We start from the raw sequence: 24,988 nt of genomic DNA, 5'->3' as shown, positions 1-24,988 counted from the left end.
CCCCAAACATCAGCATTGGTTTGAAGAGAAGAACCTGCTTTAGAAAACGTGTTTACATGTCCTGTAACAATTAGTGCTAATTTCCCCCCACCCCTGCCCCCCACCTAAATTTTGAACAGCCCTGCAAAAGAAAGCCAATATTTCTGTGCAGCAAAAAGCAGTTCCTATGGAAAATATAGTAAATAAATCTGGACATCTCCAAGCTGCAAATAATCTTGTGTGTATGGTGATTGGGAGCAGCAGAGTTCACTTTTGTGTGTGGTGGTAAGTATGGAGAACTTTCATGTTTATGTAAGAAAAGCTGTTCTTTAGGTGCTGTCTGGAAAATGACAGCAATTGAGGAAAATGGGAAATGACTAAAATTCAGGATACCTGTTTTGCACTGTTGGTTCATTGGGCAGACTCCTGTGCTTAGCACTGTCTCTGCAAGGTGAGCTGCAATCTTACTTGTGCTGAATATGAATCTGAAAGCACATGCTCCGATCTGGGCTTTGTGCAGCACACTAAAACAATGCAGAGCCACGGCAGGAGTGCAGTTTGGAAGGCTTGAGGGGAGCTTTCAGTGCCATTTGCACTTTTGGATGCGTTGCCTTGCCCGGGCACCTCGCAGCGCCCGTGGCTGGCAGGGCAGGGGCACGGGGGGCTTGTGCTGCCAGGGCTGCTGTGTCCTGGGCTGGGGTCAGGGGGGCACAGCACAGTCCTGGCCAGCCCCAGGCCCCTGCAGGACCCTCCCAGCCCCGTGCCCAGCTCCTCTCTGCAGCACAGCCCCGGGCACTCCAGGCGTGGGGGACCAGCCAGGGCAGATCTGCCCTGAGGAAAGGGAATGAATGGTTTTCACCAGGCTCATGCAGTCTCTATGTGTTTTGACCTGTCAGGAGTTGTTTCAGAACAAGTGTACCTTTCCTATTTTTTTTCTTTTTTTTTTTTTTTTTCCCCTGCCTAAACAGTGAATTCCATATCAGGTACTAACAAACATGGCTCATCTCGAAAGAATTCATAATTAACTGAAAGAATTCATAATTAACTTCCACTGCAATTTGTTTGGGTCTTTCTTTGCATAACATGTGAGTTGTGGTGGGGGTTTGAAATGCTCTGAAGCATACAGTGTCTCTGTGTGAGTGCTGCTGAGCCTACCAAAGCTAACCTGCTGTAACTGCACAGTGTGTGTGTTTGTATTTTAGAGTTCTCTGACAGACCTGTTTTTCTTTTTCTCTTTCTCTTCCTTGTCTTCTTTCTGCATTGGCAGAGCATCTTGGATTTGAATTAAAGGGTATGGAACAACCATTCATTTATTAATCAGAAGCCATTAAGAGCTTCCAACATTATATTTATGGCTTTAATGGGATGATTAAAAAATCAGCTGTTCTGTTCTCTTCCCTGGCACGAAGATAGATGTTTGGATTGAAAAAAAAAAAAAACAACCAAAAACCAATCAAAACAACAACCAAAACCAAAACAAAGCAAATCACAAATTCTAAATGCAAACCTATGGAATTGCAGGTGTATTTTTAGCAGCACTTTTTTCTTTGTTCCAAGCAGCAGCGTGGTGTGTGTGGCATGACTGGGATGTTACAATTGCCATACATCTCCATTCAACATGCTTTTGTGTATTTAACTGAAAAGCTGGGGTCTTGTGTCCATCCAAAAAGTTGCCAGCAGGCACTGCTTGGGGACAGGCAGGAATTCCAGGAATGGGAAGAGAAGTTCTAGAAATATCAGGGCTGTTATAGAAGTTGCCATCCCAGTCACACTAACCTCCACCAGATCCTGCAAAGGGTCAGGATGAGCTTTGCCATTCCTCATCTCAAAATTTAGCAGCTCCTTTTGGTTCTTGAGCAGGATAAAATTGGGCCAAGAAAGATGACAAGAGACAAGTTAGTCTAGAAAAGTATCCCAGGGAAGTCAGTAACTGCCCATGAGAGTGGAGGGTGTAATGCTGAGCACCCCAGTGGCAAGCTTGGGAAAACACTGTAGTGAGTTAAATGCTTTTAAAAATATGCCCTTTGGGCATTTACCTGCTCCTGCCCAGTTACTCATAATCATATTCTTTTCTTTCCATTCTCCTCAGTCTGCCTTTAGATATATATCAAGTTATCCCTTGAATAAGCACTTGGGAAATCAAATCCTTGAGGCAAGTTTTCCCTGGAGAGTGCAAGCCAAGAGCAGGGACGGCTGGTCAGGAGGGAGCAGAGGGGTTGGGCAGCCTGGGATGCTGCAAGGGGATTGGAACAAGATGAGTTTTAAGGTCCCTTCCAACCCAAACCATTCAAGGATTCTGTGATGATTCTATGATTGTTCACTTAACCTAAAAGCATTGGCCTGGCAGTGTCAACCAGAGCAGATCTTCACACAAAGATGCTTCAATTCCCTTTGCTAGAGGTATGAGGACACCAGTCTTCCAGTTGTGGATCCTAAATTGCCTTGTGAGGTCCCTGAGGTGGAGAGACATTGACTAACTGAGGCTGGAGAAATGTATCTCCTCTAGTTTTGGCAGGCCTGATCCCCCAGGACTGGTGTGCATCCCCCTGGAGCAGAAAAGGTGGGAATTTTATAGTCAGGGAGCTTCAGAGAAAGTGGTGCTGCTAATGCTAATACACTTGGACAAACCTTCAAATTGAGGATTTTTGACATCCCTTTTTTGTTGACCTTTTGTCCTGTTCCCCATCCATTCTCCATGTCACCACAGAAGCACACCCATCCCGTCTGCAGCGTCTCTCCTCTGCCATTTGTCTGTCACTGCCATGCCCTGCTGTGACACCATGGCTGCCCCGTGGCTCTGTTGGCATTGTGTGGCCCCACATGGTTTGTTCTCAGTGTCTGCTGCTGTTCAAGTGATGGTGCTGCTGCTGAAGATGTGTTTGTAGAGCACAGAGACACGAATGGACCTGCTCTGGGATCTTACCTGCTCAAATACAAACCTGCAGCGTGCACTCTCTCATTTCCTTTCTGTTGCTGTTGAGGTGGTTTTGCCCCAAGTGATTAGTGGAAATGGTCCTTCCATTTGTCCTGTCTCTGATTAAAACTGGAGGGTTTTCTTTCAATTTTGCCTGTGTGCTATTTGAAAAGTGCCTAAATATTGGAGGATTATGTTCTGCAAATGAGCTATTCAAAAAATTAAAAACATATAAAGCTTTGCTCAGCCTCATCTGAGGCGTTGCTTGGGCCACTCCCCCCTTCTGTTGAAGAGGGAGAAATTTCTCAGTACCATTTCTCTGGTCACACAATGTGAAGATACTGTTATTGAGCATCAGCTTTAATGAGATGTTGGGAGCCAAGCTAAATTACTATCAGCAGATCATTCAATTTTTAGTTTGCAGCAGTGATGCACAGCCTCACACTTCACTGCTTCGTGTAGCAGAGCTGTCAGCTCGAGACAGAGAGGCCAAATCTGCATTTCTGATGAGCTGAAACATTCCCCTGCAATTCAGGTGAAGGTTCAGGGCAGTCAGACATGCCAGAGTCAGGGTCCCATGCTGACATGACCACCAGAACCAAGGCTGGGATTTGAGCCTTGGCCAAAGAATTTTGTCCTGTTATAGGTAAAAAACCCCAGCCAAATAAACAAACAAAAACCCCCAAACAACGAAATAAAAACAAACAAACTCCCCCACCCCCACAGTTTTAATGTCTTTGCTCTTTCTTCCTCCTCCATGATTCAAAGGGAATGATTTCTGCTTAGGGACAAAAGTCTTTGTAGCAAAAAACATTGATATCGGAGGATTTTTGCTGAAAACTGACCACTCTCCTAGCCTTTTTTATTTTTTTTATTGGTTAAAGTAGTTTTTGCTGAGAAGTAGCAAAAATTCTTGCCCAGTGCCATCCATAACCAGGATGTGATCCCAAATGTTTTTCCTAATTTGTATAAAATCTCTGAAACTCCTGTGTGAAGGAGGGAGCTGTACAACTGTAATCCAGGTCCCAAGGATGTGCAAGAGCAAGAAATTGTGTCTGCCATGGTTGCTGATGCTGGGTAAAGCACCCATACCAAAGAAACATGTCCTTGAAGGAGGAGTTTCACCCCAGGGTGGGCTCTTCCCCCATTCCAGCTCCACCTGGTTCCTTGTAGGGGAAAAAAGCCCCTCAGGAAAACTTTGTTTATTACATTTTGCATCTTCATGCCAGGGTTGTTTTTTTTTGCCAGTCCTTGTCCACCAAACCTTTGTCCATTTCCATTTTGAGAGTTAAAAAGAGGGAACCATTTTTCCTAGCACCAATTTTGTTTTCTCCGAAAATGGTTTTTTCAGCCTAGAATGGCAAGCTGAAATTGTTCTAAATATCCAGTTGTCTGGAATATTTCATTCCCACTCACTTTTTTTTGCTAAAATCTAGTCCCAGGGATTTCTGGGACCAGACCTGTTTCTCTTCTGGTTTTGTATTTGAGTGTTTGGTGGCACAGGGGGTGGAACATGGTCTGTTCAAGGTATTTTGTCTGTTCAAGGTATTTTGAGTGGTGTGGGGAAGCACACTGAGCACATCAACCATGGCATGACTTTTATTGCTAATCTAAATGGGAAAGAAAAAAAACCCCAATGAATATTAAAGGCACAAACCCCAATAAGTTTAACATTACCAGATAGTGGTGGGACATGAGGACTTTGTTCATAGCTGCTGAGCTGAAACCCTCATGGCAGCTCTGCACTGAATCCTTCTCTCAGTCATCCAGCTGGAGAACCCAAATTGCCTCTGCTGCTCTTGGCAGGGGTTGCTGGATGTCACATCTGCTCTGGTGTAGCCATGAAGGAGGAGGTGCCCTGGCCATGCTGTTGCTGCCTGGGTGCAGGACAAACAAGATCTGAGCATCTCCTGGGAGCTTTGGTGGATGGGAATGAATCACTCCCTTCCAGCCTGGTCTGGGTTTTGTGGCTGTCTCTTCTGGTTTGACAGGCAGCCTGTGATACTTGGTGGTGTTTGAGGGGCAGCAGCAAGCTGCTTACATTTTGTGTGTGCCTCTGAGCTGCCTGCTGCAATGGTATCAATCTCCTCCTAGGGTTCCATTGAGAATCCATGACTGGTTCCTCTATTTTAATCACTCCACTCCCTTTTCTTTGCCTGACACACTATCACTTTTCCATCCTCATGCTGCTTTTTGACTGTTCCAGGATGTCCCTTTCAGCACCTGCATGCTTTGGGGCCTGTTGCTCCAGGGCATGCAGCTGCTGGAGGCAGAGGCATCCTGAGCCTGGGGTCAGGGATCACAGGGCTCCTGTGTGTGCTCCTGGGCAGGGGGCATGCTCCAGGGCCAGCTGGTCAAGGCACCAGAGAGGGGGGATCTGCTGGAAGGGAGAGGAGAGTCGTGGGGCTTTGTGAGATTGGCCACTGTGGGAAAGGAAGGGAAGGTGAGAAGTGTGAGTGCAGAAGGGGTGAGCTACCAAATGAGAGAGGGCAAAGGCACAGGGAGACAAAAAGGGTCTTTGGAGGGGTGAGGAAGGTTGGGCCAGCTGGGCTCAGGGCTGGGGCAGCCATTAGGCAGGCAGGGGATTGGTAGGAGATCTGCCCGAGCCCTGTCCTCTGTCTCACCCCCATGCAGTGCTGGTTCCCCTGCAGCCAGAAGCAGCCCAGGTGCTGGAGCCCATCAGTAACTGGTTCCTTTCTCTCCATTTGCAGAAGCAGAGGAGCTCTACCAGAAGAGGGTTTTAACCATCACGGGAATCTGTGTTGCCTTGCTTGTGGTGGGCATCGTCTGTGTGGTAGCTTACTGTAAAACCAAGTGAGTATGGGGGGCTCACAGGCAAGAACTGCCTACAGGTTAGTGAGTGCCAGTGTTCATGTTCCACATGTCCATGCTTTTCACCCAAATGCTAATTTTAGGAGATGATGTGCTGTGGTACTCCCAGGAAGGTCTCATGCAGGAGGCCGGGGAAGCTTCCTACCAGACTGTGTCTGAATAGGATGTTTTCCTGGCACCATTTGCTTGTCCCCTGGAACACCATTTTGCCCAGCCAGGTGATGCTGTGTTACAGGGAAAAGCTGGCCCCCAAGCCAGCAGCTCAGCTTCTGCCAGCAGAAGCACACTGGGCTGTTGTGCAGGAGCTGTGGGCTCAGCTATGTACATTGCAGGGACTTCCAGAGCAATCCTAATGGAACAGGAGACTTGGGAACCTCTTTTATGGTCGGCCTTCCCTGCCTGGACTGCACTTTTCTCCCTACTCAGCCTGCACCTCAGTTCAGAGTGCCCCTGCAGTCATTGGGTCTTGTGGAGCAGATGCCTCACCCTGGGCAGGCTTTGCCACTTTGTCCTTCATGCAGGACGGGTCAAGTGCTTTGTCACCAAGGCTGAGCCAGGACTCACTTCCCCTTCTCCTTCTCCCCACTTTTCTCCTCTACTGCCAGCAGGCTCTGCTACATTGTGCTGGGCCTTGCCTTGGAAAGGGGACTCTGGACCCAGCTTCCCAAATTGTCCATGAGAAGAAAAGTTGACCTTTTGTTTGGAAAAGCAGTAGGAGGTGTTAAGTGTTGAATGCCTTGTTTCGTGTTGTTTGCAACTTTCTGCAAATACCATTGGAACATTCACTGTTGAAGACTTGCCTTCTCTTTCATCCCTGGGGGAACAGAGCCCCATGAGAGAAGGGCTCCTAATAGATTTTTTCTGTTCTAAAGGAAACAAAGAAAACAAATGCATAACCACTTGCGGCAGAACATGTGTCCTGCTCATCAAAACCGGAGCCTTGCGAACGGGCCAAGCCATCCACGTTTGGATCCTGAGGAAATCCAAATGGCTGATGTAAGAGCCTTTGCCTCCATCTCCCTGCATGCTCCTGAGGGGATGTTTTCTGCCAGGGGTTTGACGTGGATGTGTATCCTTACACACCTGTGTGCTTGTGTGTGAGGAGCAAAGCCCAAACAAACTTGAGCAAAAGGAAAGATTCTGCATAGAAACATTTCCAAAACCAACATCTGAAGGGGAATATGATTTTGCTTTGAAGTACAGGATGAGATTCAGGCATTTGGGATAGGCTTGTTTTGATTAATCAAGTGTGACCCTGATTCCCACTAGGAGAGATGTTCCCAATGTTTCCTGTTTATTACTCTATCCTGTCAAGTCCCACTTGGTGGGATGACAAATGGGATCAGCATGGCTGTGGCTGGAGTCTCTGTGGTGAAACACATCATGGTGATGTGGTCAGCTGTCCATCAGCCCACCTGCCCATGCCAGGGGTTCTGTCCTGGTGGAATGCCACTGTCACACCAATGAGAACAATCTAAATCTCTCTAGGACATGATCCAGAGGGCAGTTCAGCAACTCTTGTGACTTTGGTTGTACAAGATTCCCATCAAACCCCGCGAACTCAAGGGCCATCAATGGGCTGAAGTGCCTTGCTGGACCAAGGCCTTGAAAGGGGTCAGAAAAAGGGAAGGGGAGGCAGAGCCAAACAAGAAGTAGTTAGAAATGAATCCAATGAATCAGCTGCAAGCTCTGTTGGGTCAGCCTTAGGATAATTAACATTTAGCTAGGTTGGATCCCAACCATGAAGGAAGGGGAAAGGGAATTCTAAGAACCACAGCCCCTGGCCCCACAGTACTGACTCTCTCAGAGAGCTTAGTGCCCCTGTGAGGAGCAGGGCTGGTTGTCAGATGAAGGAATATCTCAGCATAAATACTTGGATCACATCTGGAGTTTCTGTAGGAGTCACATCTCTGACAGATTTCGCGTTGTTCTCTTTTTGCTGGTACTCGGTTGGTTGTAACCAGCTGTGGGCAGAGATGTGTCTCTGCTCAGTAGCTACACATGGCACCACTGTCCTTTGGGGAATCCCTTGGCTCTCCAAACCCTTCTGCAATCCCTGTGCCACAGCCCTTTCCAAGTGTTCAAAGTGAAGGGGCAGAAAAAAGGCTACACCCTCCTTGTCCCTTCCTGTGGGTGCAGAGCTTCTGGGTTCACTCAGTCCTCACCTGATTTCACCAGAAATAATCAGGCCAGCTAAATTTTTCTTTGGCAGCATTCACAGACTGATGAATGGTGGCTGATCTGTGTGATTCTTATTTTGCAGTATATTTCTAAGAATGTTTCTGCCACTGAGCACGTGATCCGAAGGGAAACAGAGACAACCTTCTCGGGAAGTCACTCCTGCTCCCCGTCCCATCACTGCTCCACAGCCACTCCAACCTCCAGCCAGAGGTGATGTACTCCATTTTCTATGGACCTTTTCCTGCTATTTGCTGTAGGATGCTGTGAGATTCTAAGATTTTCCTTTCGCCTCCCTTTCTGTTTTCACTTGATGTCTGTCTCTGTAGTGGCATACAGGCCATGTTGACACTGCAGGACTCTGCAAGCACAGCTGGTTAGTGAGAGGTGTGGAAAAGTGTGTTCCTTGACCTGCAGGAGGGTGCCAGCAGGATCCTGCAGCACTGACATAGCTGGAAAACAGGAGGAAATGAGCCTGTGCATCCATGCTTTGCACAGACCCAAACAGGAGGAAAGGTTTTGCAGGTTGTGTCTGAAATACTTCATTAAGCAAACAGGGTTATGTGTTTTATATTTAGAATGTATTTGCCTTGTGGGAGACAAACTACACAAAATATCACTAAATGTTTTGATTGCTTCCTCAGAGTCAAGGTCTGACTTGGAAGTCACAGGTTTTGACCCGAAAGAAAATGCTCCTGTGCAATTTATCAGCCTCCACCTCAGGTGGTGGCTCCTCTTTCACTGGAAGTCATTCTGAAGCTTTTTGGAAAACTTGGTTTAGCAGGAAAGTACCAATAGTGCTTTTTGACAAAGGATGAGACATATTTTTTGTTTTCATTTCAAAATAACCACTGGGGGAAGAACACCATGGCTTGGAACCTGAATCTTCTCAAGGTTTCTTAGAACATTTAAATTGCAGATGGCCTTCCCTCTTTTTGTGATGTCCAAAAAAGTCTTTCTTTCAAATGTTCTAAAGAAACTCCTGTGCTGTTTTGAGTTTGGATGTTCCAGTTCCTCCTCTTAGACAGCTCTTGTGCTTCTTCCAGTGGGTGACAGGGGTTTTCCTTGGAGATCTCTTGCCTTTGATAGGTGACTGGCTCATGTCCTTCATTAGCCTGATGGGGTTGTCTCCATTCATCTGGGAATGCAGGAATTCTTTCAGCTGAAGCTCACAGATGGCTCCAGACAGGTTTCCTTAGGGCCCAGGCATTCCTCAGGATTGAGCAAGTACTCTCAGTTACAAGGGGCAAGATCAACTTCAGATGCTGAACTTGGATTTTCAGGTGAATTCCTCCCCAGATTCCTCTGGCTTTACCTCCAGCAAGCAGAGAGGGAGCCAGGAATGACTTGATGGGCTGGGAATGATTCTTTTTCCAGGGAAATCCACTCCTCATGAGTCAGACAGTATGTTCTCTAGGATTTTTTGCATTCATACTCCTCAGCCCAGCCCTGGCTAGGTGTGTACAAGCTTGATGCACAGAGGCTCCTGTGCCTGCAGAGCTGCACCTTGTTGGCCTTCCAAGCTCACTTAGAAGGCCTGGGCCATCCCTGGGCACCTTCTGAAGACACAGAGGTGTGTCTGGAGGGCAGCATTAGCTCATGACAGCTGTAGGGAGGAACCTACCTTGGGTAGCCTCTGGTCCTGGCTACCTGCCACCTCATTTTCCTGAGTCAAGTGCAGCAAGCAGGTGCTTCTTGAAGTCATGCCAGAGGCAAACTACTGGCATAATCAGGCTCCATTTTACTCCATCAGTGCCTCTAATGAGGACGCTGTTTGAAGTTATAAATGAGCATGTGCCTGGAGCCATCAATAATTAACAAGTTCTTGGGAAATCTTAATGAGGGCTGCTCTCCTCTGTAAACCCCCACCCAAAATCCTCCACCCACGCAGCTCCATCTGCAGCTTAGGAGTTCAGAGAGGTTGCTCTCATGGATCGTGTGTTTCTGCTGTGGTGGGGGTCAGCATGGTGGCCGTGGCATGGCCCCAGTGTGCAGGTGGCCCTGTGCATCCCCAGTGAGTCCTCGTGGGATGTTCTCTTTGCACCCAGGCTGGGGCTGGCAGGGCTGCAGCTGCTCAGCACACCATGGTCTTTGTCTAGCACCTTGAAAGTGTTTTCAGCACATCATGGTCTTTGTCTAGCACCTTGACAGTGTTTTCCTGCCAAAATCTTTGGTAGACGTTACTCTGCTCATTTTGAGTGGCTTCTCCTGGCTCCTCTCTGGTAGCAATTCCAAAGGAGCTGTCACTTGGCAGTGCAGGTGGCACATTTGAAGGACCTTGGCCTACTTGCCTTGGCATAGCCAATATGTTATTATTCCACACCCAGAACACTTTGCAAGCACGAAGCAGAATTGTCCTGGCCTCCCTCCAGAGGCTGTCCCATCCTGCTCCCAGGCATGTATTCCTCTGTGGTGGGATAAATACCTGCTATTGCACTGGTTTACTTCCTTTGTCCTCTAATGGCATCTCCAAGAAGGAGAAAAGAATGGCAAATCAAAGGTAGGGTTGGGAATCTGGGCTTCCCTGGCCAGATGTGTCCTAATGAGAGAGAGAGAGAGAAGGGGGACTGTGGTGGTGTTCACAGGAGTCCCAGGAAGAGGGAAGAGACAAGAATCTGACTCTATGTTTTAGAAGGCTGATTTAATATTTTATGATATATATTATAATAAAACTATACTAAAAGAATAGAAGAAAGGATTTCATCAGAGGGCTTGAAAAGAAAGGGATAGAAAGGAATGATAACAAAAGCTTGTGTCTCTCAGAGAGTCTGAGCCAGCTGACTGTGATTGGCCGTTAATTAGAAATAACTACATGAGACTAATCACAGATGCCCCTGTTGCATTCCACAGCAGCAGATAACCATTGGTTGCATTTTGTTCTCGAGGCTTCTCAGCTTCTCAGGAGAAAAAATCCCAAGGAAAGGATTTTTCATAAAAGATGTCTGTGACAGGGGACAGCAGTGCAGAGGTGCAGAGCTGAGCGTGAGCAGTGCCTGCGTCCTTGGAGAAGAGCTGGGTGGGGGTTCCTTGCTCACTGTCCACATGGGCTTTGCTCCACAGACATGAAAGCCACACCTGGAGCTTGGAGCGAACTGAGAGCCTGACTTCAGATTCCCAGTCTGGGATAATGCTGTCCTCGGTGGGAACCAGCAAATGCAACAGCCCCGCGTGCGTGGAGGCGCGGGCGCGGCGCGGGGCCACCTTCTGCATGGAGGAGCAGCGGCGGCCCACGACGCAGTACCGCGACTCCGTGGACTCCCTGCGCGACTCGCCCCACAGCGAGAGGTCAGAGCCCACTGCTTGCTGCCCCCACAGCACGGCAGAGGCAAGCCATGCCTCTGTGCCAAGCCCAAAAACATTTGCCTTTGCCAGCCCTAGAGTGGCGGTGCCATGGTAGAACTGGGGAACTCCAGCTCTGGTCCTACCAGAAGAGGCCCAGTTTCCTCTGGTCGGGCAGCAGCCAGCTCTGCACCCTGGTGGCAATGTAGGTTTGGAGCATAGGGATGATGGGTGTGGAATATGCCTGGCTGCAGTCAGCAACTGTAGAGAAAAACTGGCTGAGAAAACACCCTGGGCAGCTTGGTGGGCTGCCAAGCAGGGTCTGGCCCTCAAGTGCTTGGGGAAAAGGTGTCTGTCCTCAGCACTGTCCTGGGTGGCCAGGTGAGAGGGTGCTGCACATGGGCACAGCCTTGGGACAGGACTTGGTAGGTTCCAGCCTTCAAGGAACACAGCTGCAGAGCTGAGACACCAACAGCAGCAGTAGCAGCTGTCCTCTTCCCAGTCTGGTTCCTCATGGAGCAGAAGCACATCTCCACCTTTGTTCCAGCCCTTTGTAGGTGGCCATGAGTGACTCCTGGTGGCCACATGGCCCCTCTTGGGCAGTTGCCCTCCAAGGAAGTGGAACTTATCCATGGGGCAGAGGAGAAAGGCAGCATCTCCTGCTCTCATTCCTGTCCCTGTCTATTCAGGTAGACTGACCCAGCTCCTATGGAGATCTCAAACATCACAAAACACATGAGTAAAAAGGCCTGGGTGAGTGAGTGAGAGAGCCTGGACTGGTGGAAGTGGGCAGAGATACCACTGGGAATATCAAGAGGAAATAAGATCTGCTCCTTAGAAAGAGGTGGTGCTGAAAAAAGGGCTAGAGAAAGGGGCTAGACCAGACCTGAGTGACCACACTGATGTTTTCACTAGATGAAACTGGTAGATGGCTTTTAGAGACATAAGATTTTTGCTAAGTCAGAGAAAGCAATGCCCAGGGTTTCCCCATCCGTGGCCTGAGCAGGAAGAGGGAATTCCAGGGACCTTCCTCAGAGACAAGCCTGGCAGCTCCAGAGGGAACAGAAAGCAGCTGTCAGGCAGATGAGAGGCAGTGAAGCCATGACTCAGCCTGCTGGGAGATGCTGCAGGGTTTGCAGCGATGCAGAGTGGGAATTGTGCACCGAGTCCCTTGGGAGAAGCAGTTTGGGGGATGCTCAGCACATGCTGCCCATTGAAGCCAGCAGCTCACCCTCCCCTGGCTCAGCAGTGCAAGGTCCCTCCAGCTGATTCCCCAGGAGAACTTCCACGAGCAGGTTCACTGGAGGCTGTTGTATTGCACTAAATAGTTTATTTAGTTGTTGTTTTGCACTGGGTTATTAGAGATTTGCACAGAGTAGTCTTTATATTGCTCTGAATAGTTTATGTTACATCACATGGTTTGTTCTTCCCCCAATACTCCCTGGTGGTCTCTTCCCTGGTCAGTCCTTCCCCCTGCCCCTCCCCACTTATATCCCATTGGTTGTGGTCCTCCTCCTCCTCCTCCTCCTCCTCCTCCATCCCCCATTCCCCCTGGATATAAAAGTCTCCTGCCCTGAGTACATGTCCTCTTGCCCACCTTGGAAAAACCACGTAGGTTTCCACGTGGGGAAGAGCGCTTCCAGTCTTTTGCTTAGGTCTGTGTAAGACTGTGTGGGCTGGGGTCCATAGCTAGCCTCAGTGGACCCCCACAGCCCACCCAGACACAGTTCTTACAGGTGCTGCCCCATGTGTTTGTCTCCCACGACGGTTAGAGACGGCACGCAGCAGCTGGTAATTCACATGCGTGGATTACGTTAGCTTTTGGGACTCCCACCTTCTTCTGACTTCTTTGTCACATTCTGGTCTTGCAGGAGGCCTCCTGGGTCCCTGGGCCAGGTGTTCTAGGCTAGCCCAGCAAAGGGTGGGCTCAGCTGGTGCTTTTTGGGTTGTTCGTTGTCCAAACAGAGGCGTTGCTTTTCCAGGTACGTGTCGGCCCTGACCACACCAGCACGCCTGTCTCCCGTTGACTTCCACTACTCGATGACCACGCAGGTGCCCACCTTCGAGATCACGTCCCCCAACTCGGCGCACGCCGTGTCCCTGCCGCCGGCGGCCCCCATCAGCTTCCGCGTGGAGGAGCAGCAGCCCCTCCTGCGGCGGTACCAGCTCCCCTTCCAGGACACGCAGAGGTACGACAGCTACTACCAAAGGAAGACCTACCTAAACGACAGCATGGGGAGCCTGCCCTCCAGCCCCTTCCGCATCACGGAGGACGACGAGTACGAGACGACGCAGGAGTACGTCACAGCGCTAGAGCAGCCAAAGAAAACAGCCAGCAGCAACAGGCGGTGGAAAAAATCCAAACTGAATGGGCACATCCCTCACAGAGCCAGAGCCGTGCGGGACTCGTTCTCCTTGAGCAGCGCCTCTTACAGCGAGTCTGACGAGGAGCTGGTGGCCGAGAGCACGCCGTTCCTAAGCACTCAGAACAATGAGGCGGCGCACGCGGAGTCGCCGCCGCTGCACCGGCCGGGTGACAGCCGGACTCACTACTCGTGCCGCGGGCACAGCGCGCACGGCGACGGCGGCCGCGGCAGCCTGGCGCACGTGGCGCCCAAAGCGGATCCCGACCCTCTCTAGGCACCTTCCGCGCACGGGCGACCCACGTGGAGCAGGCCAAGGGCGAGACAAAACCACGCAAACCGCAGAACGAGACAAAACAGAACAAAAAAAAACAAACAAAAAAATAAATATTTTTATTTTATATAAAAGAGGGAAAAACAAAAAATATAACAAATAAAAATGTTTTATTTTCATTTTAGCAAAGTTGTCTTATAATAGCTAACGACAATGACTTTTTTATAGGGAATCTCTATTTATATGTAATGTCTTGATTTACAGCTTCCGAGAAAAAAAAGTAAAAAAAAAAAAAAAAAAAAGAAGAAGAAAAGAAAACAAACAATAAAGTTAAAAAAAAGTGGGCCAATTTTTGACTACTTAAAAATAGAAAACAAAACTATCGTGGTGCCTTTTGCTGTATGCTAGTGCTGGGATTCATGCCGAGGATTCTGTTTCAGTAGCATTTTTAAGGTCATAGATTTTTGTTTGGGAGACAACCTGTCACAAGGGCGCTCTTCTGTTGGAAGAAAACAGCCTTGCCACTTTGCCCCGTACCCTGCTATTAATGATCTTATTCTTTGAAGTATTGTTTAAACACACATTAAGGACATGAGTGGGAGCATTTCCATTATCATGTCTAATGAGGATCTGTCTTGCCCTGTAAACTACTTGTATTTTCGCTTAAATCAGGAGAAAAAGAAACCCAACAGCACTGTGCTGAAATGCAGAAATAACGTTTCTTTTGCCACACAGGTAGGAAGAGAAAATGAAATCGCGCAGCAGCAGCAGCCCTTACAATATAGCTCTCAACCTTTGGCCATCTCACCAATGGGTCTGGAGTGGGGTTGGCACAGGTTTGTCGTGAAGCCAGGCAGACAGCCCTGTGCCCGTGGTGGATCACACCTGTCATGTCCCCTTGAATCTGGGTGGCTGGGCCAGCCCCGTTCAGCCGCGGTGCCCGTGGCCGCCCCGGCGCTGTGCTGGCCGCGGCGTCCCTCGGCTGAGCAGTGCAGCCATGGCTGGAGCTGTGGTGTCCTGGGTGACACCCTTGGCCGGGGTGCTGGGGGACACCCACAGGGTGGTTCTGCGGTGCAGACAGCCGCATGTCACCCTGGACACGGCGCCAGGCCATGTGCCCAGCAGGGCCCCGAGCGCTCTGGGCTCCGCTGCCGTGGCCGGGCAGGGCCCTGCTGGGGGGCCCAGCAAGCGGATCCTCCATACGGCCGGGCCACGTGTGTTGTAAGGACAGTTGGTGCCGTCACCTCCTGCCATCGGTGATGGACGGCGCGTCCCCAGACCCGGAGCAGCTCTGGCCATCGGCTCTGTGGCGCAAAGAGACAGTCCTGCGTGTCCAGGCGGCACAGCATCCCCCGTGGAAGTGCCCCCCTCTCCTCAGTTCTCTGCAGCAAACCTGTTTACATTGTAGCCTGACTTTTTTCTTTTTATATTTTTACTTCTGCATGTCCTTTGCATTTCAGATACTGTAGATTGGATGCATGGTGAAGCTGTGACTGAGAAGATAATACAACAATTGACAGTGTATTATTTCATTTAACTTTTAGCAATAAAGTAACTAAACCCTCTATTCCTCACCCGCGATGGGGTCAGATAGAAAACTCTGCTAATTTGTCATAAGATGATTGTCAAAGTTTGCTCTGGATTGTCTGAATGTCAGAACTCTTGACTGTTTAACACTTGAACATTTTTTATATTATAAATAAAATAAGAAATAACAAGCTGTGGGCTGCATTAATCTCAGGCCCTTTGCGGGGCAAATAGGGAGCTGTGACAGGCACCATACACAGAATCACAGACTGGTTGAGGCTGGAAGAGATTTTTTCCACATTTCCTGCTCCACCAGCTCACCCAGAATCAGCTGCCCAGGCCTGTGTCCAGTCAGGGTTTGAGTATCTTCAGGGATGGCAGTACCACAACTTCTTTGGGTAACCTCTGCCAGTGTTTTGTCCCTCCCAAAGCAAAAATTTGTCTTCTTGTATTCAAATTGGCGTTTCTTCTCTCAAAGTTTGCATACAGATTCATACTGTGTAGGCCTTCTATCAAACCCTGAAAACTCTTTACAAATCCATTTCCCACACAAACTGGATTTGCTAATTTTTAATTTGGGCCCTTTGCCTCATTTACTATTTTAGGCCCATTGCCTCCTGTCCTGAGCACTGCTGAGAAGAGTCCAACTCCCGCTTTTTCACTGCCATCCATTTGATATTTATACACATGGATGAGGTCCCCCTGAGCCTTCTCCTCTCCAGGGTGGACAGTTCCAGCTCCCTCATCCCTTCCTCATATGACAGATGCTCTGGTTCAGTAAAGATCTTTATGCCCATAAAGACCCATAGCTGGGTGTTTTTCTGCCTGGCATGGACATTTGACCTTCCCTGCAGAGCTCAGGAGTGGAGGCTCACTGAGGTGAGTGACTGATACCCACACATCTCTGGGGGTGCCATTCCTAGGAGATCCCCCTTCACTTGAACCATGGAAGTTTCCAGACGTGCCAGGAGAGGTCAGGATGCTTGGCATGTGCTGTGGCCTGGCACTATTTAGTGGCTTCAGTGGAGTGGAGATGTGTTGGGTCCAACCCTGGCAGTGCTGTGCTGCCCTGCAGTGCTGACCCACCCACAGAACAGGGCCCTTGTTCAGCTCCTCCACAGGAAATCTGTGTCTCTGGCCACCCCATGTAGGGACTCACTGACATTGTGGTGTGGTCACAGGAGCACAGTCCCTGAGGTGGCGCCCATGGCCCCACCCAGCTCAGAACTCACTCCCCTGTTCCGGCTCAGTGACATGAACAGGTATCCAAAAGCCCCAGCTGACCTCAACAGGAGAGGGATCTGTTACAGTGAGTCAATCCTATTGAAATGGAGAGGTTGGAATGAACTGATCTGGTTGGAACTTGATGATTTTTAGTGTCCCTTCCAACCCAAATCATTCTATGATTCTATGAATGCCCAGAGCTGTGAGAGAACTGCCCAGCCCTCACAGTGCTGCCCATGCTGGAGGCCAGGCTAAGCACACCCACAGCCTGGGCTTCTCCTGCTCCAACCCCCCCAGGATGCCCATTGCCCTGGAGCTGACCCAGCTGTGTCACAGGCCACCCCAAACATTCATTGCATGTCCTGTGGGACCTCCAGACAGACCAGAGGGCTCAGCACTCCACCCTGAATGAAGGCATCTCAGCACTGGTTTCCCAGAAGGTTAAAGGCTGAAGGACCCTGCCCTCCTGCCCACCCAAGAGCAATGTGCAAAGGAGGTGTTAGACCTGGGATAAAGGTGGTGATTTGGGTGATAAAAGTCCTGATTTGGGTGACATTTGCCTTTGGACACATCATGTCCCACTTCTGTGCAGCCCCAAGCCTCACTGGACGAAGGCAGCAGGGCAGCTTTCCACTCTCCTGTTCCTCCTGGGACATGCCCCAGCTCCCCATTGCCTTTGATCCATCTCAGCTCCTCCAGTGGCTCCCAGAGCAAGGTGAGATGGACAGGAATGGGCAGAGAACACCCCACCCCTTGGAAGGGACACGTGTGGATGATCATCAAGGCTGATCCCTGGGGAAACCAGACACATGGAAGAGAGAGATTGGGTGCCTTTGTCTTCCCAAAGCAGTCCCATCTCCCTGCCTGGCTCTCCTCAGGAACTGTGAGCTCCACTCGTGGAGAAGCCCCCCCAAGGCTGGCACAGCAGCATCTGCACTACAAGCAGGTACAGCTCTTGGGTCTCCATGCACAACAACCATGTGGCCACACCTCAGGGTGTGCTCAACGCAGCTGATCCCCACCAGGAATCTCTCTGGGTCCCTTGAGGGAGAGAGGAGCTGTGGATTTGCCCTGCACTGGGGGATATTTCCCTGCTCCATGGTTTGCAGGGATCTGTGATATTCTGCATCTGCTGAGACACCACTAGCTCTGAGCCATGGCAGCCTCAGGATTCTTTGTGGTGATTTTTTTGTTAAACGTGCCCCTTGATTCCCATAATTGTGTTCTATATTTAGAGGCAGTTACGCTACTTCAATTTTCTCTCCAATTGCCTCTGAAGGGAGCCTGCATCTCTCTCTTTTTTCCCTGGCTGGTTTATTTTTAGACTCCTCATTTCCAGCCGTGCGTGCTCCTAGGGCTTTGCCGTAAATATTTTACAGCAATTTTCACAGGTGGGGAAGCCACCAGAGCCTCCTGACAGCTCTCCTCTGTGTGCATGGTGCCTTTAGTGCCCTTCCCAGAGGATAAGGAGTTGCTTTCCTGACACAGATGGGTGGCACAAGCAGTGTTGGATCCTGGTTTTGGGGTCACAAAGTCTCCCCCACAAAGAAGTCCCTCTAAAATGAACGTGGTTGTGTCCAGGACAAGTGGCCTGGCAGGGAGGTCAGGCTGAACCACCACTGCCAAGTAAGGTTGTGTGAGACCCAAAGCAGTTGTGGTGCCTGCTGGAGGGGCTGGCACAGGCTGGAGATGTGCAGAAAGTGCATCTGAGTAACTCCAGGAGGAGAAAAGGATGTGGCTGCCTGATTCCTCTGAGATGCTGCTGTGCTCTCTTAGCGGTGGGTGCCTGAGTCCTTGACCTCCAAGGAGGGAAAAAAGGGATGATAAAACTCATTTTCTTCCAAGTCAGAAGCTGAGGCTGTGGATTGCTCAAACAAGGCACTTTTGGCTCTGCCCTCATGTAGGTAAGATGCTCTCAACACATTTTCATGTACCTGTGCACCTGGATCAGGACTTGTGCATGAGGCAAACTGCAGGTACTCAGCAAGAGCAAGTTCAATACTCTGAGCTGTCTCACCAAGTGTTGTCTGACATCAGCTGCCACCCCTTCCACATCCATTGGGTGTTCAGTCTCACAGCTCTGAGTCTCTTTCCTGCTGCCCAGAGGAGACTTTGCAGATCTTTCTTTTCTCTGCAAGTTACTCCCAGCTGAGGATGGCAGACTGGCACCTTCAGCCAGGGGGCTGAGCTGCTCTTGGTGGCAGCTCAAACCTCAAACACACTGGAGATGTCACTGCCACTGGAAGGGATGCTCAGAAAGGGAAGACTGAAATACAAAATATTACCTGGGATTTTGGAGACAAGGAGTTGGGCCTGGCTTTCCCCTGGACTTCCATTGCAAGAGTCTCAGCACCAGACACTTCATGTGAGTAGGAGCATCTTGGGGTGCAGGAATGTCTGTACAGTACCTGGCACAAAAGCAAGATGCCTTGGAGGAACAGCCACAGACTCCTCTGGGAACCTTGTGAGAACATCTCCAGTCACGATGCAGGGCTTGGTACCTTTCTGCTCCCATAAATCTCTAGGCTGTGTGTGGACAGACACACCTGGCATGCACCAGGCAGAGGGAAGAGTTACTTGAATGTGCTCCCAAAGCAGCCCATCTATCCACACCTGCTCCAGAGCCATCCAAAAGCATGGGTGGGCTGGTACCCACTTGTGGAAGGGAATCCATGTTTTCTGGTGCTGTCTGTCCATAGGATCCTGGCTTTTCTGCATCAGGTGCTGGTGCATATCTGAATCAGCCTGGCCTTCTGGTGCTGTGAAATCTGGGATCAATCCAGCACGTGGTGGAACGATGCTTCAGACCAATTCTCTTTACCAACAGATTCAGTTTTATTGTTATTCTTTTTTTACATGATTCTTAGTGCATCATTTCAAATAAACTATCAAACTGTACAAAGAAACAGAGATAAAAGAAGAGGCGATAAAGTTGAGAAGAGGTTTTTAGTGTCATGAACCATCATGGAAAACAGTAGTCCATAGGCTCTCAAACATTGAAGGTCCAAATAAAACTTATTTTGTTTGTTTAAAAAATGCTGCAAAATATAAACAATAAATGACTGTAATTAGCAGCTACAAGATCCTTCAAAACTGGAACTTGATTACTGTGAACGCACCTAGGGGAAAGAAAAGCAATCTGAGATAAAGGATCAAACAAAACAGTGAAATAAATAAAGTGTGGGAGGACAGTCGTGGCATTGAAATGCAGAAGAATCACTTCAGCACAACAGTAAATCATTGGACCACAGACAGCAGAAAGGAAGAGAAACACAATTCCCACTTAAAAGAGTACAGCATGTGCATTGCAGGATGGAGGAATACAGCAGAGACGGGCAGGGGGATCACTCCTGCACACAAAGGTTCCACTGGAGCTTGCACACAGCTCCAGTTGTGCCTCGAACCCAGAGTGGTGGATCCCCTGGCAGCCAAACTGGCAGCCACTGGGGCAGTTTGTCTGAATAAGCAGTAATGGGAGAGCGATGTTTCACAGCAAAGCCAGGTGGGATTTCCATTCGAGTAAAAAAAGGAGAAAAAAGGAAAAAAAAAGATACACAGCTATTCCATTTTTTCAGAACATCCTGGTGGGCTGGTCAGACCCTCCACGTCCCTAGTGTCTTCCCCAGGCAGCTTGCCTTCACTTGCACACTGAGGTTAAAAACCCAGGTTAAAGTTTCCTTATATATATATATTTATTTATATATATTCATATGTATATATATATATATATATATAAAGGGTAAGGTGACAGAGGACCCTTCAGGCTTCTCCTGCCATGGGCAGGTGACATTCCCACGTGGCCGTGCTGAAGGTGACCAGCTCTCAACACCCGTCCTGTCACGCTGTGCTCCTCGTGGGGCAGGGACGTGCCCCTGCCACCCTGTGCCCTTCTCTGGGAGCGCTGGTGGTGCCACAGGCGTCGTCTCAGCTCATTTCCTGCACTGCCAGGAACCATGAACCGCTGGGGATCCAGGGAGGGAAGGAGAGAGACAGGGCTGGTGGAGGAAAGAGCGACCCAGCCCTTGAAGAACCAGCATATCCCTTTGTTGTGCAGGCTGCAGCAGGAGGGAAAGAAAAGCCACTGGTGCAGTTGGGAATGAAGAAGAGATGATGCTGAAATGCCAGAGCATTGTCAGAGAGTGTCAACTAAAGCTTCTTTGATTTCTTTCACTAGAGCAATCCCCACGTCAGACATGTCTACAGTTTTGCTCTTATAATTTCCTAAGTAAAATTGTGCTCATCAATCTAAGTCCAGGAGCGCAGAGCATCGCCGGTTCATCCCCCCGTGCACACATTCCTTGTTAAGTGTTCTGCTCTAAAATGTCCTTTTCTGCCTTACAGCTGATGGACATGTGCCCCTGGCTCAGGGAAGGGCTGGAATGCGTCTTCCGCAAAGCGATGTCGTCGGCCTCCACCTTGAAGAAACTGGTCTCGATCCTCTCCAGGTCGTCTGTCCCCACCTTTATCTTCATGCACAGCAGGTTGATGTACGTTTCATAGCGGCTCTTCTGCAGGGAAAGAGGGAACAGAGAGTCTGGGAACAGGGACAGGCCATGGTGTGTGTGGCACGCAGGAACAACTCCATCAGTTACTACACGAAAAGCCATCCCATACCATCACTGATCACACCCCACAGATTTAACCCCAGCACAATGCCTGATTGTTTGAAGGTCTGAGGAGAAAGGTGGGTGTGGGTCTGTGTAGGACTCTCCAGTTGCTTTTACAGGTCTTGGCTGCCACTGTGATTGTATAAGGAGGATACTGAGGGCAAAATGAGATCAACAAACCTGCTGCTTCCTGATTTAGGAGCTCGCCTTGATTGGTTAAAATACTGCTGCTTGTCATTGTTTCCATCCAGTGGCTCAGTTATTGCTGCTGAGTTGTGCCCCCAGTGCTCTTCACAGAGCACAGGATAAAGGGAGGCATCCTCTCTGCCTGGATCCTCTGTTCCAATGCTAGATGGGATCTTTTTGAGGGCTTGTGTAATACCCATCCTTTCTCTTAACATCTCAGAAGCTGCCTGTGCTGGCTTCTTTGTCAGCACAAAGAAACAAGCATTTCTGGAGCACATCTCATAAGACAGATGAGATGAATTATGCCCTGGAAGTGCCAGCTTCTCCTTGAAGACTGAAAAGGCTGTCCAGAGAAAAGCTCAGATAGAGACTTCTCTGCAGGCATCCAAAACCAGAGGCTGGAAAAAGGGAGGCAGCAGCAACTATTTGGAAAGTTGATACAAAGACAAGGGAACCAGCAGCTGGGTGCTGTGGCTTTGGAGAATCAGGCTGGGTGTTACACAAAAGGATGGTGCAGCTCTGGCATGAGGGAGGTGGGATATTTCCATCCTTAGTGATTTTTGGGGATCAGCCACTAAATGGCACACTCAGTCTAGGCTAAGACTAGGAATAATCCAAATTCCTGCTGGAAGCAAGACTAGAGGTCTCCAGCAGTCCCTTCCCACTGACACCTTTATAGCAGGAATCACACCTCCTGTTCAACTCTCACAGGAACAAAATTCCCCATTTCTCCCACAGTTAAATGCTTCTTAGACTTTACAGGGAGTTAAAACTTATGTACATGCATCCTCAAAGGGTCTGTAATCAGCTGTAACACTGGGTTTGGCTTTATTTACAAAAATGGTTGCAGCAAAACAGGATTAATTCTCCCAGGGATTCCCTTTGCTTTTTATTGATGTTGCTGAAAAAGACTGAGTCACACTGAGAACTGAACCAGTCTCATACTTGGGACCTGAGGAAATGTCAAAATTTGGCACAGTAAAGGAAGACTTTCTTTCTCTTGTCAGTTTTCCCCTCCTCTGGTTAGAAATCACAGAGGGAAAGAAATGACTCTTATTTCTTTTTTCAGCTTCAGTGCAAAACAGTGAGGCTTGTGGCTGCCCCAAGACACCCATCCAGTTGGGAGCCCTTGTCCTTCCTTCTCCTTTCACACTCTCCCAGACTCACAGCACCCACTCTGGAGTTCTGCTCTCCTCAATCAGCCAAGGTACCATTTATCACAGAAAAGATGAAAGTTCCTTTACCTCAAATATTAGGTAATGTTCTTTGAGTCTGTATTCCTCAGCCTCTTTTGACTTGAGGCTCTTCTCTACAGGATGTAATTTATGCTCTGCTAATTCGTCTGCAATCTGCTTCATTTTATTTTCATGAGACCTCAGCTGTTCCTCCTGCCGAGAGAAGCGTGTCAGGTATGAAAACGTGGAGAGCAGCACCCGAGTGCTCCTCCTGCCTGTGGCTGGGGGAACTCTCTCTGCAAGGCCCTGAGCTCAGCCCCTGTGCTGGAGCCAAAGGTGTGCTGTGCACTTGCAAATTCATCTGATAAGGAGCAGCTCAAACACAGGTATTGGAGTGAGAGCAAAGCTCAGGTATCTCAAGCGCCAAGAGTGGATTTCTTTGGCACTGAGGCATCTTTGGCATCATAAGCACAGAATGCTCCTGTAATGTGCATCCTGTACCAGCCAGGCAGAAGCAGTGCTGTCCCAGGAGCTGCTCATCCTGCTCTTTTCAGAGATAGAGGCACCCTCCCCATCTGGGCTCTGACAAAAGTGACCATCTGGCCACATCTGTCTCAGCAGACAGCAGCTGTGTCTCTGCCCTGACGTTTCAGGCTGTCCCCACCTTTGCTGAGGGGCAGTGACAGTGTATCCCTACTTTTGGGAAGTGCTAAGGCACGTTGGGCCTTCCCTGAAAGGGAAACAAAAGCCACTCTTTGGATGGCAGCTGCTCTTGGTTAGCTGAGCCTGGTGCACTGTGCTCCCTTGTTTCCAAAGCTTTCCCTACTGACTGGAACCCAGACATCCCTTTTGTCGCTGGGTTTTGAGCTCCAGAAACAAGAGGGTGCCATGACATAAACCAAACCTGTTGGGCTCTGCAGCATCAACTCTGGAGCTATTCTGCTCTTTCCACTCCAGCAACAGGAAGGTGCTGGGATGTGGTGGGCAAAAAACAATAAACAAGCCAGAACCAACAGGCAGGTGTGTGCACAGGGCTGTTTATAGCCATTGCAAAAGGAGCACTGGCCACAGGCTGGGACTTTCCACATCTGTCCAAGCTGCCTACCCCACTCCCCTGTTCCTGCACTGAGCACCTGAGTGTGTCCATCAGGCAGGAACAGGGGGAGCTGCAGACGAGCTCATCCTGTGCTGAAGGGCTTGCTGAGCACTGGGCACCCCTCCAGCACTCCTTCTCTCACACATTACCTGGCACAGCTTGGTCATGGACGAAGGCAGGAGCGGGCGGCAGAACTTCTTCATGGAGCAGATTGCAGCTGGGAAGGCTGGAGCAGAGAAAATGGCAGCAACAAGGTTGATCCTCAGGATCCAGGAGAGCATTTCTTCCTTGCTTCTGTTATGGAGGAGGGAAGAAGAGAAGTGAGTCTGTAAATGCTCTTGAATCAGGACCAGACAACAGCTGACAACAGCCCTGGAGCCACCCTGGAGCTCAGGAAGGACACATGGGTGGCCTTGCTTTGATGTCACTTCTGTGGCAGGTTATGAACAGAGGGAAGCACTGTTTGACTGGCTCCTCTACAGTGCCCTGATGATCTCAGGGCTGCTGTCTGCCTCTCGAAGTCTGGGCAGTCCTGCCCTCCTCATCAGCTCTGGTTGCATTCCTGAGGAGCTGTGGAGAGGCCAGAGCCAAGGATGTCCTGCTCTTAGGAGAGCAAGAGCCACACAGCAGGGGTTCCACAGAGCAGGATGTCACTTAGGTCATTTATGAGACACTGCCCAGGGTCTCCACTGTTTCCTTCATCAAATCTGTCCAGACACTGCTCCCCCAAGCCTTCAAGTGTATGTTTGCTGCACAAATTCAGATGTCAAGCTTTAGTTTGACATTAGTACCACAACCCTACAGACAATGTCACCTCTCTCAGCAGAAGACATGAAAAACGTGAGACAGAAGATGACTTCATCACACTTGACACTTACTAACACCATCACATTCCTCAGCAATGGGCTCAGGTAAAACATCTGCCCTGGCTGGGGAGGCTGCTTTAAGGAGCTTTAGACAGTTTCCCCATCAGAAGATGACAAGGGGAACCATCACCTGCACCACACAGATGTCCCTTCTAGAATACACCAACAGAAGTTAGCAAGAGGAGCCCTTTCACTCAGCCCTGCACATCCCAGCCTGTCCCCCTGTTCTTTTGAGTTCTTCTAAGCCTTCTGATGTTTACATTCTTGTAACAAACTTTCTCACGCACTTTTCTGTAAATAACTTATTGTTTTGCATTCTTTTCTAGAGGAGAAGAAATTTGACGGACTGTTGGTTTGTCCAGTGTGGACAATGACAGTGTGGACAGTGGAGAGGTGGCACTGCCACCCTCCAACCCACTGTCACTTTTGGAAATCTATAAAGTCAGAATTAAACTTCCCTCTTTTTCACCTTGGAGAATCCAGTGTCT

General features: G+C 49.4%; 2 protein-coding genes across 4 annotated transcripts in view; one reads left to right on the top strand and one right to left on the bottom strand.

Moving 5' to 3' along the window:
• The window catches only part of NRG2 (neuregulin 2), a 160,108-nt gene extending 144,571 nt beyond the window's left edge, over positions 1–15,537 (top strand). Inside the window, exons 6-11 of one of the 2 annotated variants that reach the window (XM_066559918.1) lie at positions 1,247–1,270; positions 5,605–5,707; positions 6,598–6,721; positions 7,989–8,116; positions 10,964–11,188; positions 13,165–15,537. In XM_066559918.1, coding sequence (XP_066416015.1) covers positions 1,247–1,270; positions 5,605–5,707; positions 6,598–6,721; positions 7,989–8,116; positions 10,964–11,188; positions 13,165–13,822 — 1,262 coding nt within the window. In that variant the 3' untranslated portion in view covers positions 13,823–15,537. The remainder of the gene's footprint in view (positions 1–1,246; positions 1,271–5,604; positions 5,708–6,597; positions 6,722–7,988; positions 8,117–10,963; positions 11,189–13,164) is intronic. The other variant, XM_066559919.1, reaches the window with a different exon arrangement.
• A 3,844-nt stretch (positions 15,538–19,381) lies between these two features.
• PSD2 (pleckstrin and Sec7 domain containing 2) overlaps positions 19,382–24,988 on the bottom strand; it is a 79,884-nt gene continuing 74,277 nt past the window's right edge. For both annotated transcript variants that reach the window (XM_066559987.1, XM_066559988.1), the window contains exons 14-16: positions 23,784–23,928; positions 22,608–22,751; positions 19,382–21,078 (exon numbers count right to left, since the gene is read on the bottom strand). In XM_066559987.1, coding sequence (XP_066416084.1) covers positions 20,872–21,078; positions 22,608–22,751; positions 23,784–23,928 — 496 coding nt within the window. In that variant the 3' untranslated portion in view covers positions 19,382–20,871. The remainder of the gene's footprint in view (positions 21,079–22,607; positions 22,752–23,783; positions 23,929–24,988) is intronic.

The sequence above is a fragment of the Molothrus aeneus genome, chromosome 15 (genome assembly GCF_037042795.1).
Source record: "Molothrus aeneus isolate 106 chromosome 15, BPBGC_Maene_1.0, whole genome shotgun sequence".
Classification (NCBI taxonomy): Eukaryota; Metazoa; Chordata; class Aves; order Passeriformes; family Icteridae; genus Molothrus; species Molothrus aeneus.
The sequence above is the reverse complement of the archived record's forward strand: the minus strand, read 5'-3'. Positions and strand labels throughout refer to the sequence as shown.